Source organism: Candoia aspera, chromosome 2 (assembly GCF_035149785.1).
Source record: "Candoia aspera isolate rCanAsp1 chromosome 2, rCanAsp1.hap2, whole genome shotgun sequence".
NCBI lineage: Eukaryota > Metazoa > Chordata > Lepidosauria > Squamata > Boidae > Candoia > Candoia aspera.
The window spans coordinates 198,520,977-198,541,544 of NC_086154.1; the positions used below are offsets into that span (position 1 = coordinate 198,520,977).

The 20,568-nt window shown below is 33.3% G+C and overlaps 1 protein-coding gene across 1 annotated transcript in view; it reads left to right on the forward strand.

Moving 5' to 3' along the window:
- VPS13A (vacuolar protein sorting 13 homolog A) overlaps nucleotides 1-20,568 on the forward strand; it is a 140,214-nt gene extending 119,646 nt beyond the window's left edge. Inside the window, exons 60-72 of the mRNA XM_063295163.1 lie at nucleotides 352-465; nucleotides 1,357-1,502; nucleotides 1,597-1,678; nucleotides 4,761-4,874; nucleotides 5,218-5,293; nucleotides 5,390-5,553; nucleotides 6,161-6,206; nucleotides 6,722-6,845; nucleotides 7,153-7,267; nucleotides 15,376-15,461; nucleotides 16,739-16,862; nucleotides 18,184-18,258; nucleotides 18,754-20,568. Of these exons, the coding sequence (XP_063151233.1) occupies nucleotides 352-465; nucleotides 1,357-1,502; nucleotides 1,597-1,678; nucleotides 4,761-4,874; nucleotides 5,218-5,293; nucleotides 5,390-5,553; nucleotides 6,161-6,206; nucleotides 6,722-6,845; nucleotides 7,153-7,267; nucleotides 15,376-15,461; nucleotides 16,739-16,862; nucleotides 18,184-18,258; nucleotides 18,754-18,804 (1,317 nt within the window). The 3' untranslated portion in view covers nucleotides 18,805-20,568. The remainder of the gene's footprint in view (nucleotides 1-351; nucleotides 466-1,356; nucleotides 1,503-1,596; nucleotides 1,679-4,760; nucleotides 4,875-5,217; nucleotides 5,294-5,389; nucleotides 5,554-6,160; nucleotides 6,207-6,721; nucleotides 6,846-7,152; nucleotides 7,268-15,375; nucleotides 15,462-16,738; nucleotides 16,863-18,183; nucleotides 18,259-18,753) is intronic.

The following is a 20,568-nucleotide window of genomic DNA, read 5'->3' on the forward strand; positions in this document are numbered from 1 at the left end:
TTTTTCGAAATAGAGGATGTTAAACCTTTTTAAAAACTTCCACATAATTTTAACTTTTCTCTGAAAAATGGTGGAAAATCTTAGCAGTTCTCACCAAAATTCAGAGGCATGCAGTTTCAAAGAGGTTGATGGGTAGCATGCAGCCTTTGATGCCAGACTTGCCCACTGCAATCTAATAAATGAAAATACCTTAATGTCATCAAGTAAAGCATGAATTATTGTTCAACATGTCATCCATTTGAAAAATTCTTTAAATCTAACCAAATGTAAACCATAAGATACTATATTTATTATATCACTAGTTATCTATAAAGATTTAAGAATTATTATCTGTTGTCAATTTTTTCACAGGCTGAACTTTTTAAAAAGGATGTAGAATCTGCACAGGAAGAATTGAAGAATGCAATGTCAACTGATACATCACAAATCAGTTTATATGAATATTTTCATATCTCTCCAATCAAGGTAGCCATCAGTGTGGCATTTGCTTGTTTAAATAGACACAGCTAGCAATGGGTGCTAAATAAGAATGAAATCATCTCAGTATATCTAATCTAAGAGGAGATTTCTGTAAAAAAATGTCATTTTAGTAAGCTCCAATGCTCTTAGGGAAAAAGTAGCAGGACTTTTACTAAGACCTACAGGTTATGAATGTAAAAACACAAACATAGATTTCAGCAGGAGCAGAATGATGCAGGCTACTATAATAAATACTTAATTCAACAGATAATAGCCAATAAAATTGAGTAGCATCAATCATTTTCCACATTAAAAAATTTCAAAAAAATTGGGGGGAAAGATACATCCAACAATTAAGAGTTTTTTTGGAAAATTATGTACAAAAGAAGTATATTAGGTTTAGTTGCAATTTTTAAGGGATTGCTATACTCCCAATTGTTTTTACGAGTAGTTCTCATGTAGCGACCACAATTGGGACCGGCAACTCAGTCATTAAGTGAAGTGGTTGCTAAGTGAAACTGACTGTACTTATGATCAGCTTTCCTTTGCTTTACAGACCTGCAAAGGTTGTAAATGGGAGGATTGGTTGCAAGTTACTTTTTCATCACTGTCCTAACTTGAAACAGACACTAAACGAGGCAGTTGCTAAACAAGAACTACCTGTATTGCAGAACAATGCAAATTATAACAAAGGTTGATTTTCCAATTAAAAAAATATATATTGCAAAAGCAGTTGACAGAACAAAATAGATGATTATCTGCAACACTGGCATGGATTGTATGACTGTAGCTATTGACAGATAATAATTCTCACAGCAACAAAAAAATATTTAAGAATTAGGACATTATTTAAGGCTTTAAGAGTCTTCCAACTCCTTTTATTGTTTTTCCTTTCAGTTGCATTTAAGCTTTTCACTCAGTACTGGTGGAGAAGAGAGCAACAGGCACGAGAAACACAAGGAATTGATTCCAGTTCAGTCCTTAAACCTCTTGTTAAAGAGCATTGGGGCCACACTCACAGATGTGCAGGATGTTGTTCTTAAGTATGTGGACTATATTAATACAGAGGATTTTAATTAGAATAATGCTTATACTTTATTTTATTTTGCATTTATATATGTGATTTGTCTGTTTTAGATTGGCCTTCTTTGAGCTGAACTATCACTTCTGTACTACCCAACAATTGCAGTGGGCAGTTATCATGCATTATTCAAAGCAGGTTAGTATAAGCCAATATGAATTGACCATATGAGCATTTTTCTGTGTGGCTGAAATGCTACACTGTTTAGCTAGGGGGAAGCAAAAAATGTATCCTCTATCAGACAATGACCCAGTTGTCTTTTTTCCTTTCTTTATTTTCCTTTTATTAATATAAATATTATATTATAAATATTTATATATTTAATAAAATATTTTAATAAAATAGCAAGAAAAATGGAGTAAAAAAAATAAAAGTAATACAACAATAAGAAAAAATATGTAAGAGCTTCTCAGGTATGTGTGTGCTTTGTGTGTGTGTTGTGGGGGGGAGGTTTTATACAACAGTCACTCCAGTCTTCTTAACTAGAGGTTAATTAGATTTTGGAATAATCTAAGCGAGAAATGTTGCTGGAAAGTGTGAGCTGAGAATGAATAACAACAGCAAGGAGTTTTCCAAATGTGTTCAGAAAAATAGAAGAAAAAATAATAATAGATAAAAAATGAAAGATAAAACTGTTCAACTTGTAATGTGAAGGAATATGTTCCAGTAGGCAGTTCTGAAGACCCAATTGAAAGGGAAGATTACACCTTAAGGTTGATAGAAACAAAACCATTAAATAATTATTTACCTGAAATCTATTTAAAATTCAAGGGCCTAAGGTATTTCATCCTAGGTAGCGAAGGAACTTTTTTCCTTTCTAAAGATGGGAACAGCATTTACCCTTACCCATTCTTCACAATTTCTCAGATAACACATGGGTTTGGTCAGATCATTAGCAAGTTTCTTCAAAACTCTAGGGTGCAGTCCATCTGGCCCTAGAGATTTTCATTTTTAAAAAAAGTTTGCTCCCCCAGTAACTTCCATTCCTCTGGTTCAGGAACCAAACACATTATTTAGCTAGAGAAACTCTTTAAACAGGTATTTTCTTACTCTTTTTCAAACAACTTCATTTATCTTTTTTCTTTGGTTGTTTCTGTAAGCTTCAAATGGTTCTTTGAAAACAGATATCTTTTTTTTTTAAACGCACCTTTGCTTTGCATCTCAAACAGCAGTCATCCCATGAAACTAAAGAATAAGTTCTAGGAGTTAAGAAACCTGCACAGAGTCAGAATACAGATGGAAGCACAAAGTCTGCCCAAAACGGGGATTGACAGCATGTTTTAGAGCAAGCATCAGTCAGCCTCACAGTAGCATCTACAGCCTTCTGTCCTTGACAAAGCCAGGCAGAGGCATCTACAGGATCACAATGACAAAACAAGCATTGTGTTGCAAGCTCCACCTCTTTCATACACATATGCATGGTCATGACATGTGTACAAAAGATCCTTAGAGTCCACATCACAACAGTGCAAAGCTTATTTCATAATTTCTCTCTCACATACACACACTCACATTCCATGGATGTCTCTGCTTCCCATGTTCAGGCTTTTGCAAGCTCCAGATGCTGTGTTCCACTGACTAAATAGCAGATTATTATACATAATGAAGGGATGCTCTCAACAGACCACTAGGTGGTAATAGAAGGCAAAATACTCGCTCTAAATCCACTATTTGGCAGTAAACAGCACAAGGTTTTCCTTCTCATGATATAAGATCTACTGGAATTTATCTGCCGATTTCATACAATTACCAGCCTAGCTTCAAGCTAGCTTGAATACTAAATATTTTAAACATGGGGGCACTATAAATTATATCTCATTTGTGCTATATCCTTTTAATTCTCAGTTTCTGTCCATATTAAGAGAAAAAATAAAAAGCTAGATCCTGATACAGTCTTAAGATTTTTTGAGTTTTAATATATACTAAATGTGCTTATATATTATTGAAGTCTAGTGAAGTCTGGTGACTGCCAGATACTATGACCTGGTGTAGAATTCTTTGTAATCAGATAAAGTTCCCATAAGAAGCAACTTTGCCACCTGCATCATTGTATCTATCTTCCAGTGTGTCTTGTCATAGGAATATAAATAATACAGAAATAGATTTAGTATCATCTATTATTCATTTACTAGGGTTTCTTCGTTGCTTCATTGAAAAGAGAAGAATCCTAAACTCCCAAACTTTCCCAGAATGGAATTTTCTTCTATCAAAATTTCTATGCAGCTTCTTTCCATATGAGCTCTGTAACCAGAATCTTTCTTTATTGTCAGGAAAGGATATGTCACTTTTTCCAGAGAGACACAGTCCCAAAGACAAATAGGAAATCATTTTAATCTTTCAGAAGCAGCACTTGGTATGTGGCCCCTTTGAAAATCTAGGTTGCCTTCTTTCCTTGACTTAGAGTGTCAGACACTACCATACATAAAAGCCATGAAATTCCAGCCCTGGCAGTCAAGGATTACACAATCTTTTCTGTCCATCCACCTGCCCATCCATCCATCCATCCCATTTAAACCATGGCATCTGTCTGGAAAATCTAATGTGAGATAAAATTCAGACTCACCAAAGTTGTACCAAACTTGTACAGAACCTTCCTATAGTTTTCTTGCTTCTGTTCTGCTTTTTCAAGTACACATGTAACAGTGATGGACTTTATCTTTACACGTTGACAGAATAATGTTTTTAAATGTTCAGAAACATGGAAAAATAACAATAAAAATATGATCTAAAACTTCATTTGCTTCTAACTTCTGCTTTTCAGGAAACAATACTACCCAGTCACAGCAATACAAAATCCTGGATTTCTGAATAATTATGACAACAATGTTGGGGGTGGGGGGGTTGGACAGGAAATATTTCCACCTGGGAAGCATTTTTTTTTTTAAAAGAAAAGAAAACTCTTTCAGGAATTTAGCGCTCTAGCTAATATATGTGTTAATCATTGTTCATTTGTTGGCTAAAATTACTGAAAAGCAAGAAATTGCTTTTCTTATAGAAGAGTATCCATCTTTTGTTGTGGCTGGAAATTAGCCATTTCTGTTTCTCCACAGTGTTAGAATCCCTTCTTCAAAAGGAAGTCCGAAAAGGCATGTTTAGTTTAGACTTCATGCATTTAAAACATTCATTGTATCAGTACATTTACAGAAAAGAGTAAATGTCAATTGTTTCAAATTAACGACTATTAAGAACTATTTTTCATAAAACCTGATTTTCATTTCAGGCTATTAAACAAATGTATGTTCTTGTTCTTGGTCTGGATGTTTTGGGCAATCCATTTGGATTCATAAGAGATTTGTCTGAAGGAGTTGAAGCATTCTTTTATGAGCCTTATCAGGTATGCTTATTATCTATACAAGGATTTGCTGTGTTTGTAAATGCTTGCTATAAAAGGTCACATCCACTTTACATGAAATTCTACAGAAATGTGGAATGATAGCAAGTTTTGAAATTCGTCAGTCACAGTAGAAGAGGAACAAGTGTAATAACTTTTGTTTTTCAGTTTTAATAAGAATCAGCTGCTTATCTTAGCCATAAACAGCTTTGGACCTCATTGTCCAAGGCTTTACTTTTCGTGCTTGTTTGTTTTTGCTTTACTTTTTTTTCATTGGAAGAATTTACCATTGATAACTAAACCAGGATATTTTTTTTCTGTATTTTGTTCTGTTCTGTTGACTCAGGGGGCTATCCAGGGTCCGGAAGAGTTTGTAGAGGGGATGGCACTAGGACTGAAAGCCTTAGTCGGTGGCGCTGTTGGTAAATATTATCTTTAACATGGATTCAAAAATACTACATACTGTCAATATATATTGTGCTTTTACTATTTTTAATTTTAAAAAATTGTGCTAATAGGTGGATTAGCCGGTGCTGCTTCAAGAATAACTGGTGCTATGGCTAAAGGTGTAGCAGCAATAACTATGGATGACGATTATCAGCAGAAACGACGGGAAGCTATGAATAAGCAACCTGCTGGCCTGAAGGAGGGCTTTACTCGTGGAGGAAAAGGCTTAGTATCTGTAAGAAATATCATGCATTTGAATGTTTAGAATGGCCTCAAGAATAGTAGATCTCAAGAGGTGGGAAAGTTCAGTCATAAGTTACTGTATACTTTATTTAAATTTTATTCATGGTAAAGTTTATTAGGATTTAGGTTGACACTCGATATGATGAAAGGTGAAAGGTCCCCTGTGCAAGCGCTGAGTCATGTCTGACCCTTCGGGGGGATGCTGCTTTCGCAACGTTTTCTCAGCAGACTATAGAGCGGGGTGGTTTGCCATTGCCCTCCCCAGTTGTCACCTTCCCCAGCGAGCTGGGTACTCATTGTACCGACCTCGGAAGGATAGAAGGCTGATTCGACCTGAGCCGGCTACCCAAGAATCCAGCTTCTGCTGGGATCAAACCCAGGTCGTGGGGAGAGTTTCATTTGCAATACTGTCGCCTACCACTCTGCGCCACATGAGGTTTGACACTTGAGATGGATATAGGAAATACAAATTAAATTAATTACTTTTGTGATTCAGTACTTTGGCAAATACAAATTATTCATATTTTTAACACAAGAGAATACTTAAAATATGTACTCCATTTCGGGGGGAAAATTGGAATATTTCTGTCTATTCACAGGGTTTTGTCAGTGGAATAACAGGAATAGTAACTAAGCCAATTAGAGGTAAGTTACTGTTCGTAAAATGATGCTTTGATTTTTTTTAAAAAAAAACTTTTGCGTATTATAGCATTTAAGGATGTGTTAACTTTATGTCACAGTATGAAAGTATTGTAAATTAACGGGGTTTTTCTTAATTTGAACTCATTTGTAATAGCTTCACTACTTGACTGGATATGGGCAGGCTGCAAGGGCATTTTGGGTGGGGGGTATCATGTAATGGATGTCCTCACAAATAGGAAGAACAATTCACCTTTTATCGTGGTTACTGTGTTCTCTGCTGCTGCTGTAAAGCTGTTTCTCCCATTTCTTCCTTTACAAGGCTGCAGTCAGAAAGCCAGATGTTTTGCTCTCAGTCTGATTTGGCTTTAGAAAGCCATGGGGAAGGGTATCTTACTAAAGTTCCCCAGTTTTTTCCAGTTGAAAAAAAATGGTAAAATAACTTTCAGTGGAGCTTTTAATATTTTTTATATAGATTTTTATTTAATGCTTCCTTTAAACGTTGTTGTTTTTCCCTCTAGGAGCCCAAAAAGAAGGAGCAGCAGGTTTCTTCAAAGGAGTTGGAAAAGGATTAGTGGGAGCAGTGGCAAGGCCCACTGGAGGAATAATAGATATGGCTAGCAGCACTTTTCAAGGAATTAAAAGGCAAGAGTGTAATAATGACGATTTTTTTCTCATTAAGTTTGTGAATTCTCCTTACATATTTTCAGTATCTGAAATACAAATAATTCTCATTTATGTTAACATTTTCTTTATTTTACACCAAACTGGCTCTCAATGTCTGCATATTGGTATAAAAATTAACATATTTATTAAACAGTACTGATCAGAGAAATTTTGAAAAAAAAATTGTTATTTAACCTTGCTCTACAAAGCGTAGATTGTATATTTTAAATACTGTATGTATGCCAATATTATCTCTAAGTACATAATCTTTAACTTGTAATTTCAGAGCTACAAATGCTTCTGAAGATGTCACAAGCCTGCGTCCTCCACGCTTTTTTGCGGACGATGGAGTCATTCGACCATACAGATTAAGAGATGGTGCTGGAAGTCAAATGTTACAGGTGAAGAGAGTAAATGATGAAATATATATGACATATATTTAATGTGACATATTATACATTATTTATTTGAATATATCTTTATTTTTCTAGAAGTAGAATGAATTGTATTTAACCACTGCAGAATATTTTATTTAACTTGTCATAAATTTGAATCACATTTTGAATGATAATTTCAAGAATATGATAATGTGCCTCTTGGTTCCAGTAGTGAAAATATTCTTTTTAGGTAACGTCATTTAAAACTATATTCATTTTTTTTTTCCCAAAAATAATAGCCAATAGAGACTTATTTATGAAAATATATCTGACCTTCTGCAGAGTCAGGAGATTATTAAACCCCCTTAGACATCATTTTTTTCCTTCCTGCTAGTCCCCTTTCTACATGCATGGAACCATTTATTTGTGTATAGGACCATCGATACATATTACTGCTTTTACTAGATGAAATGTAGTCCCTGCTATTTTCATGTAATAATACAGTCTATAAAGAATATTTATTTTTTAAGTCAGTGACAGTCATTAAATCTAATATGTGAAAATATACATTTCTGTATATTTAGAAATATGAGTTAATATGGTTCAGAAACATAATTTTTACCTCTAGCTGAACACCTAAAATCTCATTTCAAAGGAAATTAAAGTTTTAGTAATGTTGTTTGTTTTACTTTATTTCAAATATTTTAAGTGGCATTTTTAATATAGAGAACAGTCTTAAATTTATACTTAGGGGAATTTTTCAAATGTTAAGTGTATTTAAATTTTATTATTTTTACTTTTTCTGTTTTGAAAATGTTTTCAAACAATCTGTTTTCAGATTTGAGAAATTCATTTTTTTAATAGCATGATTTTATATACTCCATTCCTATTGGTGATACATAAAAAATACAGACAATAAAAACCCAAACTGGCAACAATCAACAATTTATATAAAAGACAGTCCACACACCATGCTTAGCAGAAATAGTCATAATGAGTATGCAGGACAATAGATAAACTGTTTTCTAGTATTGGTTAAAATCAACAAACCATTTATTAGAATTCTTTCCAAAACCTTAAGTTTAAAGTAGTGGCTTAATGCAAAACAAGAAACAGTGATAGATAATCTTGAAGGTAAACTTAATGCATTTAACCAATGTTCTTACATTGTTACACATTTTTTTTATTTTAAAATTTGTGGTAAATGTTACAAAAGATACACTGCTTGGAATGCTAATTATTGCTTAGAAATTTCAGAAAAATTGATGAGGGAATTCATATTATAACATTTTAAATTAATCCATTCTCTTGTCAAAGCTTTTTTCGTTATTTTGTAGAATTTTAATTTGTTTTTCCTGTTGAAGCTATCTTCAAAGGGAAGAAAGAAATATGTCAATAACATGAGTGTGTAGTAACTGTTTACTTCTTAAATAACATGTAAATGACTACAGTAAACACAGCTTCTAAACAGCCTAATAACTAGATTAGCTAGATTCTACCTCAAAGTTGTAGAAATTTGGATTCAGCTGAAGCTTTGTAGTTCTAGCCTCATAGCAGTAACAACAATAATAAAAATAAAAAGAACTTGACCGCCTGTCAAACAGTTGCACAACTTTCCCTCCTATATTCTAGTAGAGCAAGAGAACACAACCACTCATTTCACATCCTGCTGTCTAAATCTGTGCAAATTAGACTAGAGATATTAGTATACAGTCAATTAGGAAGTATTCATGAATTGCAATTATAGCATGTTCAAATTTATTTACAAATTTTAATTTTAGCACTGAGTAGTTGGTACCATGATCCATAAATCTGGTATGCCTCCAGGGAGTTACATTACATTCCAAGGAAGGAAGGAAATCTATTGAAAACAAGAGCAAAGCTGTTTGGATCACAAGTTACCTTTTTTCAAGGTTTTCCATTTTATGCTTTAGTTGTAAAATTGATAAGTTCAGTGACATAGAAAATGTAAATTATTTTACTTTGCATAGCCATGAGCCAATTTTGCCTGTGCTTTATAAATTCAAAAAAATCTTAGGGCATCTTAGAGGTAGTTAGTTGAGTAAGAGGTTGTAATAACAGGATTAACATATCACTAATTAAGAGATTTTCTTCTGCATGCTAAAATTCAAAAGCTACATCTCACCTTTAGTTTTCTACTTTCACTCTTTCTTTTGCATTTAAAATTTCAACTCAAATTGACTAGCATCAACTAACCCTTCTGCTTCTTTCTTCTCTTACCCATGCTTACAGAAAAGACAGGCCTACAGGAAATGGACTATGTGCCATATTAGTGGTAGTGATAATGATGATGATGATGATGTTGATGATGATGTTGATGACAGTTAGGATAATAATGTATGCCTTATTTGTTGAATTACAACAGCTGAATGTTACTGGGGGGGGGGGGTTTGTGAGACTGCCAGAGAAAAAAATTACAATAATTGTTATAAAATTGTGTTTTAAATGTAAATTTTAAAATATATTCTGATACTTCAACATAAATGAAAATAAATTGTTGTTTAACTTGTCTTTATTTCAACTGTTACATTGAAACATTGTTTGACATTGACCATAATCTTGTGACAATAACTTGATTGAGAATATTGTCAGAAGATTATATAGTGCTTTTTAAAATACTATATTTTCCATTTCATTATTTTGATTTGATGCTTTAAATCATTTGTGCATTTTTTAGACAAAAGTCCTTTTATATATGAAAACAGTATCTTGTGTTGTCATATACATTGTGGATGTTAATGTTGTCTTATATTCTTTTTAGGTATATTGTCTTTATTCTGTAATAACAATAAATAACTATATATAAGAAAAGATTGATCTGTTCTGTTCAAATCTTCACATCATTTTTCCTACCCATACTTTCCCTTCTAAATTTCCGTGGAAAAATGTACTACATCAAAATTGATTTATTTATAAAGATACTTTTATGTCTTACATACTTTCATCCTCAGATACATAGTTTACCATATTTTTTGCTTTTATACATTCATTTAGTTTAAATTACCTTTTTAAATGTAGAGTGAATACAGGCATTTTTCTTTTAATTCTCTGATTAAAATGAAACTCTAATAATGACCTGTAAGTAAGTGTATACAGAAATAGTACAAATTTGAAGTATTTGGATGGCCAGCCAGTAAAAGACATATTACTAATGAGCCAATTTGCTATTTGCAATTTTGCTTCGTGCCTACAGAAGAAAATTAAGAATATTCAAATATTATTTTTATAATTCTGCATAGAATCTGTTCTGTGATCTGTTTATAAATGATCTAGAGTAAGAAATCCCCTCCATTCTAAGCTTGATCTTAAATAACTGAAGCTTCCAAAACATAGAGGACCTAAATTGGATTTTTTTCTGCTGCTGTTTTGTTTTTACTCAGAGGTTAGAAGAAGCATACATAGAAGTCTGTATATGGGTATATTTCTGCATCAGGCAATGAAGGTCCAGGGACCATCTTGTAATTATATATTAGGTTTATATTCTGTGGTTTATCAGCCATTTTATAAAGTTTCTTTTTCATGCTATTTAGTAATGGTGCTATAAAAACCTGGTTTTCCTAAGAAAATATAGCTTTAAAAGATGTAATTTTAAAGCTTACTTTTCTTATCAGAACACAAGAAAGAAACTTGGATTTGCAATAGATTATTTCCTGGGATGGGTCTTCAGGAATATAATCAAAATGTTTTCAACAATCCAATTTGTAATCTACTCACTGATCTTCAATAATTTTTCAGTCAAATGGCCTGTCATGAGTACTGATGGTGAGCAGGAAGGGGCCCCTATCCAGGGGGGAAAACGCATGCAAAGTTTAGAGAATTTGAGCTGTCATTCAAAGAAACCCAGAATAGACCCGCCTTGACTTTTGGGGTTTATCTGTCTGGGTTTTCCCATGCTTCTTCAGTTTGGTAGGATTTTCTGTCTACTTTAGCAGTAATAAAACACTCGTCTCGACGTGGTTTTTGCTCAGTCAGGACATGGCCTCTTTTTTTTTTTTTTTGCTTGAAATATTGGGTTTGTTGATAAACAAAAAGCGATCTCTTGTAAGAAAATCTGGGCCTATTATAGAGGGTTTTTCTTTAAAAAGATAAATAATGTTTTTCTTTCCAAGCCTGTCCTGAACTTTTTGTCAGTGCAAATAAAATTTTATTCTTTTCATAAACTTAGTACAGAGGCTAAAGGAATGGGCATCTTTAATTGGTGGAGTATTATCTCTGCATTATGACAGCTACCATAAGCCTAAGTCATATAAAGAACAATTGTGTCTCACATTAAATTTATGGATCAATAAAACATTCTTTTTGAGGAATGCAGAAGCACGATAAATAATAGAAGTAGGATAGGTGCCTCCCTTTACCCTGTTGCTTCATCATCCAGGAATTATTTATGATTCTGAATATAGGAACTGGGTAGATATTTTTCTTAAGATCAGCTATATGACTGGAAAATAGTTTACCCAGGAAACAAGAAAAAAATTCCTGGTTCTTTCTGTGAACATTATAAAAGTAGAATCCAGTAAGGGCATGACACCTTTATCACTCCTAAAATCCTTTATGTCAATTAGATTTGGTTCCTGATTATAAATATTAGGTAACTTCAGAAATGACCAGACCACAAATTACAACTGAACTATCCATTAATAGCTGGAGTTTTCCAGTATGGTATGGTATTTAAAACTTGCTTCCCATGAATAGGATGAAAATAACACGTTGAAACAATGTAATAGGGAATTTAAATTGAACTCTGGTAGGGAACTATTAGATTATATATAAGTTTGGTGTCTTTGAAGCTGAAATACAGCTTGGAGTCTTTGAAATCCAAAAATTAACAATTTCACATACTGGCTGGTCATTTTCTTTTAAAGCAAAGTGGATAAGTGTATGAACATCTCTGAGATCTTAAGTTTTTTAAAAGCGATGGAGGTGGAAGTATGCAGAGAGACTTTAAGAACAAGATTCTCTAAATCAGGAAATTTATAATATTCATAAAATTTCCCCTTACCCTCAGGGCTGGCACAAGATTGTTATGCTTTGGATCCTTCTGTGGTCTATTTTCTGATATTGTCTAAGGATATAACTGAAGTGAACCTCCAGCCCAGAGCTTCTTACTGTGCTGTTTGTACAACCCTTATAGATTATGCTAACTGCAGCCTTGACAAAACTAAGAGAAAGAAGCATAGAACTTGCCTTTCTCAGTTCTTCTAGTTGTTGTAAAGATTTGGTCTAAACAGAAAGGACAAACAAATGGGCTACGTTGATCATAACACTTCCTTTAAATGCTGGCATTATTACCTTTCCATATAGGGCTTGAAGGGATTCAGTTTTTAGGAAAAGTTGTTACAATTGAAGATGGAAATGTAGCTATAAAATATGATAAGAAAAAGACAGTTCCATGGCTGTAAGAATATAATTGTAAGAAAATGCATAGTTGTAATGCATATTAAAGAACAAGTGCAACCAAAGTTATAAACCCTGTTTGGTATCTGATTGTCATAGCAGCTAACTTCAGAGGCCTGCATACCATATTTGGAGATCTACCACAGCAGGTAACTTTACAGGATCCCTTTTGCAGCTGTCTGACAAATAAACATAACTACTTATTGACAAATGGTGTCACTCAGGTTAAACATATGATCCAGTGAACCAGGAAATTCATTTTATTTCACAGGGCAAGTGTTGCCAGCACTACAGTGGAATTTTCTCAGTTGGGTTTTCATTTCCAAACGGGACATTGTACATATGTAATTCCAGATTGGTAGATCATTTCTGAACTTACTAAAGTTACATTAGATGTGGATATGTATTTGTAGATAAATCAATTAATTACAGCATATTCAGTGCCAGAACAGTGGATGAGAGGATCCACTAAAGGAGATCTGTATTTACAAAAATAATGACCTGCTGCAGAGCTCTCCATCAGTTGTTTGATGTAACAACAACTGTTCCAGAAACAATATATAGTTCCAATTCATTCAACCCGGTCTGGAAAATATGAAAGAGGGCACAAGCCAAAAAAAGGTTAGTAGCCGAAAGCAGGGCAAAGATGGAGCTACTCCATTAGAATACGTCAGAAGGTATCAAAAGCAGCTCTAGTGATTTGGTCCCTCAAGCAGAGAATCTCACAAGTGTCTTTCCCTCTCCCTGGCAATAAAAAATACACTGTATTTGTAATGTAAATATTTGAGAAAAGTCTCCTTGAGTTGAGTTCATCTCATAGTAATTACATTGATACATCTATTTTGTTTACTTGGCAAAAATACAGAAAAGTGAAAGCTTGCTGAATAAAGTGCTGATGTTGAAATAAATAGTTAAGACTAAGAATAATCCAGAATGGTGTTACAAAAGACCAAACTCTGGTACATTTAGGTAGATGTGTAGAATAGCCAAATGACAAAATAAAACTTTATCAAAATGACAGCATGCTCCATTTTCAGTATACCATAGAATCACAGTGCTGGAATGGATCTTCTAGCTTGTCTCCAGTTCTGTTCCATGTCAAGATTCCTTACATGGAAGACTTGTTAGATAACTACTTACTATGTTGGAACATTCAGTACGTTTTTCTTGAACTATTAAAACCAGTTTCCTGTCATCTTGCTTTTATACACACACACAATTTTGATAAATATCTGTGTGTACACCTCAGAAGTACATTTTGAAAAAATTAGTATGTAATTGGAGATGCTTGCATTTTTTAAAAAAAATGTTAGATGTGAGCTGGAAGATAGTCATCACAGTAATCTACTGGGGTTTGTTTTTGTTTTTTTTGGCAAAAATATAGGAATAATACCTTCAAGGAGTTCTGTTAGGATTTTTGAGATCTTGTTTTGAAAGCAATGTGATCATTCAGTTTATTATATAAATGCTATATGGAACACAACAAATTGAAATAGTTCTGATAAAAGGGTAATACCGTGGGTGGGAAAATCTGAACTAGGTAGATGTATGACTGTTTTTGGATGAAATATACCCCACCCCCACCCCAAAATATCTCATTCATATTTGGGGATGTTTTTATATTTATTACTTCAGTGGAACAGATTGTGTGGATAGCAAGGACTTTGATCTGATCAGATTGATAACACAATCTTTAACCTTAACAATCATTCTTAATGATTTTTTGACTGCTTGATTTCCTCCCTCTTACCTGGCTGATTCAACTGTTACGCTTATAAAAGTAGAATTTTATTTTACTAGAAAAATTCCTTTGGTGGATTAGTTGTGAAAGGAATCTGTAATACCAAATAAATATTTAGCAAGGCATATGTATTGAATTTTTATATTCAAAGAAACAGCAAAATGTATCAACCATCTCAAATTAACTATCATGCTAGGATGTGAATACATTGCTCTGTTAAATTTTTATACAATATATATGTCTTTGGGCTCAGGGTAATGTGTGACTTGAGGGATAGATAATGATTCATTGAGAAGAAAAATATTAAATTTTGTATTTAGAATCTTTAATGGGAGAGACGGTTATATTCAGCACAGAGGGTGTTTTTATTCGTTTTTGTTCATAAATGTGGTGAACAAACTATCTTAATATCTTAAGTTATACAGCCTATATACAAACCACTATTTAGGCTTTTCAACATGTACCTTTGGAAACGAAGGTATGAAAGTATAGTATCACCACCCTGATTATTTTCCTATTGTTTACTGATAGCCTGCCCAAAAGAAGGGTGGAATCTGTTCTTTATCTTGAATAATACTATATTAATCCAAGTTACCTATACTGATTTAAAATTCATATAACCTGAAAAATACATAGGTTTTTTTTAATGTTTTAGTAACGTCAGAGTAGACTACTAATTATTCTTGAAACTATGCCATTTTGCATCTCATATTTCAGAAAGTCCAGGAATTGTGTGGAGTGTGATTGAATGGACAGATGGATCAATGGGCAAGCAGGCAGGGAGATGCAGGATAAAGCTAGCAAAGAGAGCTGTAAGATCATAATAGATAGGGTATTAAAAGTGTGAAATTCATACAAATTTGTATAAGGTTTTAATATGATTTGATGCATCAGTATATATTAAATATAAATCTTTTTCTCAAAATTAAGGTGCTGTATTCTAGGGAACTCTATACAACTTTTTTTTTTCTTTTAGAATATTGAAAATGGAAGATTTGCAAAACTGCGATACTTTACACATGCAATGGTTAATAATACAGATTTATTAATGGTTACAAAAAGGTAAGATTCCTCCAGTTTTACTTTCTTATTTTAAGCAAAAAGCATTTTTGTGCTCTCTAGTTAGAATGGTTCCCAAAGCAACTTAGAAATGTGAGTATAAATACAGTCCCTACTCTCAGATCTTAATATGCCAAAAAGGGGGGGGGTGATGAAAGGAAAAACAGATTTCCAGCTCTTAAAGTTGCAGTTCTTGTTATAAACATCTGGATTGTAATTAGTGCTAAATTCACTTTAAATTAGAGTAAAGAAAAAAAATAATAATTTTGCACTGGATAAGGTTGACTTCTTTTTTAAGCATGAAAGTGAATTTGGAGTTAGATACATAGAACTTGAAATTAAATGCATGGAGTTTATGCAGCAAGTTTGCTGTCAGCCTTTATTTTTTTATAAGTAACAATGCTAGTTATCATCTAGCAGTTGCTTATGAAATAGAAATACATTGTGTACTGAAGCTGTATATCAACAGATATATCCTTACTGTCTGTAATAGAAGAGTACAATATAACATACTACTTCACTTGTGTGGATAGAAAAGCTTTTGTAAAAAAACAGTTCTGTGGCATATTATATTGCATATTAGGACATACGCAAACTTTAAAATTTTATATTTTATATTTTATTATTTACTTGTAAACATTTTAAGTAATTTTTTCCTACCCTGGTAAAATGCTAATACATGTTTGAAACCCTAACTAGTACCTCATATTCAAGAAGCTTTAGTCCTTTAGTCGTGACACTTTTCTCAAGTGTCATTTCCATGCACACCATATGAGAAACATATTTTGAAACTGTATCAATGTAGCTTCTCATATGGCAATTTTTTTCTATGATGATTAGATATGGTCACATTAGACATCTGAGAAGTTGCTGTCTCGTTCCTGCCGCACAGTTTTGGAGGTCTGAGTAATACAAAATATTGATTACATGAATTGCTACTGAGATTCAAAAACGTGTGCATTTTTCAAAGCATACTATCCCAAGTATCTGTTTGTTGGGTATTACTCTGTTTTTTGATCCTGGGTGCTTGTTGGGTTTTGTTTTTAATTCTTTTGTTTTTTATTCTTCTATACAACTGTAAGCTACCCACAGTCACTTTTGTAAATCGGGTGACTATACAAATCAAATCAATCAATAAAAGTAACCCACTGTAGAATTGAGAGAATTTTAAACTGGATGTTATATGATGTTGAAACCTACTTAAAATGTTTTTCTCAAAAACATAGTTATATGATTATATTTCTCTTTGTTTTAATGATTTGTCTTATATGCTTGTGCAGTGGCATATTGTTTGTAACAAGAGGTACATTTGGACAGTTAACATGTGAATGGCAATACACTTACGATGAATTTACCAAGAAACCATTCATTGTTGATGGACGAAGATTGCGCATTGAAGCAAAGGTATAGTTATGGATGGTAGAGATGGAACAAAACAAATTATTTGATTAACCTTCATAAAATAATATAAGGTTATTATATTAACAAGCAATTTTTCTAAAAAATAATACTTAAATAGCAAGCCAATAAACGACAGTGTTATAAATGCATTTTTTCATGGAACTTGAGTTTCATTTGTTACTTCTGTTGATTACACTTCGATCTTTCTTCACATCTCACAAACTATGACTGTCCTTGCTCAGTACCATAGAAAAGTTGCTTACTGGAAGAGAGTCTTTTTAAGCATTTCTTTCGTCTTGATCTATACCATGTAGTTGTGACTTGGCCAATAAGCAAAAGCCATTCCATTACCCTGAAGCAGTTCTCAATTTTCTGTCACACTTATTTCCACATATATATTACATTTAATAAAAGAAGTTTAGTAATTAACCTCTTTTCATTTAAGAGCATTTGGGGCATTGCATAAGTCAAGATGTGGAACCTTTCCCATGCCAAACTGGACTTCTGAGTTACACTCTTGCAGTTGTCCTCCACAAAATGAAAGGGGCAGAACAATTAATAAAATGATAGGATTCTTCCCCAGGTATTTAGTAACGTACCCCTTTTGTCATATTAACAAAATACTTTTACAACTGCAGGAAGGACTTGGGATCCTTTTTCAATCACTGCTCTATAAAGGTTTTATCAATATAGCTATACTTAAAATCCATCTTGTGCAATATTAAATAAATATTTAAGTTATTGTTTGACTAAACTTCATATAAAACTTTTAGCTTATTTAAATTATAGTAATTAGCAAGATGTCTCCTCTGAGTTCATGCATACAGTATATGTGTATGGAAACAAGGGTCCCAGAATGCTGCAGAGCAGACTTCTGTAGTCTGCTCTCTCAGACAAGATTGTGTCTCACCACACAGCAACAGCTGGGCTAAATCAGCTGAAATCCAACATATCTGAGGATACCAGGTTAAGACAGGCTGCCCTAAAATGTTTGTGATAAATGAGGGTGAGGCATCTTTTGCTCTAACTGCTGCAGTGTCCTAAAATGATGCCCATGCACCCACCCTGCACTAAATGTTTAGTTGTTCAGAAGTTTAAAGTTGGGGAGCCAGTCAGAGGATTTTTTGCGGGGGCGGGGAATGGAAGACCTGCAAAAGTTAAGAGAAAGACATTCTAAGTTTTAAACAAATGCTCATTTCATTATATAACTTGTAAATTCTTTGCTAGAATTGAGAACAATTAGCGCTGTTAGGTATTTGGAAATCCATTTTTAATGGACAGTTTTATTTATTTGTTTGTTTGTTTATTTATTTATTTATTTTAGGAACGAGTAAAGTCTGTATTCCATGCCAAAGAATTTGGAAAAATAATTAATTTTAGAACGCCAGAAGATGCTAAGGTGAATCTGACAAGCTCTTACTACATAATATATTGATAGCCGGTTCTGAAGAAATTGACTGAATGTAATGTACAAACCCAGCATGCTTTTTTTTTTACCAGCATGCTGATATGTGCTTATTGAATAAGTACTTCAGATGTTGTTGAACAGCAATTCCCATTGCTCTTTTACCATGCGTCTTAGTGATGCTGGGAATTGTAGATAGATCTGGAATGGTCCAGGTTGTATAACCCTGATCCCTAATTTTTCATGGTCGAAGTAGCAAGGCATGGGTGTGACATTTCTCAGAGAAGTTGCACTCGGAAGTGTAGCTTAACCAGGAGTTAAGCTATACCCATACCAGTGTCAGTGTGGGATTCATCAGATCATATGAATTCTTCTGTGTTGTATATATGGTATATGTTTTATTATTTTGTGAAATTTTCCCCATTTTTGTTAATTAAATCACTTCTGATTTAACTCAGATTTGTTCAAATTTCTCTTGAATTTCCACAGTGGATCCTCTCTAAGCTGGAAGAAGTGAGGGAGAACCAACCAAAATTATGACCAGTGATTCAAGTTTCCAAGATGAACAAAATAAGACCATTCTGGTTATTTTATACTTCACAGCATGTGACACTGTTTAAATACAACAGGACTGACATTATAACTTTGGGTATTTAAATCAATTGATTTTGAATCTTCTACACAATTGAGTGAAAAAGGTAGGTTTTATCAATATGTGCAAACAGCTCTATTGCTGAAAACTGCTACTGAATTGTGGCTTATTAGACTTTTTATTTATAAATAATAATTATTTAAATCTAGACTAAATTGGTTTTCTTTTTGTATATGCTACATAATCAACAGGACTAAAAATCTTAGTTTTATGATATAATGTGGTAATCAGGGTTCTTCCCCTCTCACAACTTCTTTTGTTAGTGTTTATCAGAATTTTAATTAATGCTATATTGCCACATCACATTAATACTCACTGAAATTCAGTTTAATTAAGGAAGGCTGATTTAACCAGCAGTGTTCTGATATTATGAATGACCTTGCTGATCTTGCTTTGTTTGAGAAACCTTTTTATTTACTAATAGATATAGATATATAGAAATATAAATATATAATGAGGTGATTTAGTTTTTTTATACAGGTAAGGAGTTTGTGGTACTGTAATACCATTTTTAATAATCACATTTTTATATAATGCAAAAATTAATAAAGTGCTCTGGTGCCTCACAATTAAGCAGATAAGATAAAGTATGGAAGTGCTTTTCAGTGATTCTTTGAATGGCACGGTCAAAACGAAGTCAGAAAATTCTATCAACACAACATTTTGAAGTACTATTTCATTTAGGCATGAGGTACATTTTGGATATGAAGTCAGAAGCGTGTTTCAGAGTGAATGTGGCTTGTATTACACCTGTCAGCACCTCCTTAAACAAGGTGTCTTTTTTTTTGGACTTGCTGAAGGACCCCTAGAAAATGCATGTGTTTTTGTGCCCGCTCTGAAGTACTGTTTCAGTTTTGGATCCAAAGTGCAGCACATCCCTAATTTTATCCAGGAATGTCCCTATGGGTTTATGTGTGATTTGGAGGGGGTGGGGGGAATCCATGGCTCATTACAGAGTACTTAACAGAAAAGGATGTTAAAACATTAATTAAAATTGTTTTCACTATGTCAAATCAAAAAAATTATATATCAGGATGGGGTGGGAGATGTTGCACAATGTTAATTTTATTAGACTATGCAAATAAATAATGCCTATCACACCTTTATGAGGGAGGCTACTTCATAAAAGAGAAATGGAATACAAATGTATGTAATATATATTGCCTAATGCAGATTTGAGTTGTATGATGCATGTAGTAAATGTCTGCTGCCAGAATATTCTTTCCAGACTGTTTGAAGGATTGTGGTAGAGGAAAACTAGTCCTTGCTGGTGGTGCTTAAGCTACCCAAACTGTAGCTTTGTTGTAAAAGCTGAATAAAGTAAATGGCATGCCCAGTGTTACCATATGTATTATGTATTTATAATATATTCTGGTATGCTTTATGTAACAGCTTGAGGCGGGTACAGTCACACATTGCGTTGTTCCCCCTAAGCTTTTATTTCTTGATATAACTGGTATAAATTAAATTATCAGAAATGCCAATGTATAATTTGTATTGTGTGGCTCAAGTGTGTGATATCTATCTAGATTCATTGATTTAACTTCTAGCCATATCACATTTGAGCATTTTCAACTGCTGTGTTAGTTGTGCAGTCAGGCCAACTATATAGCATTTTTAAAGATATACAATAAATGCATATATGGCTTTTA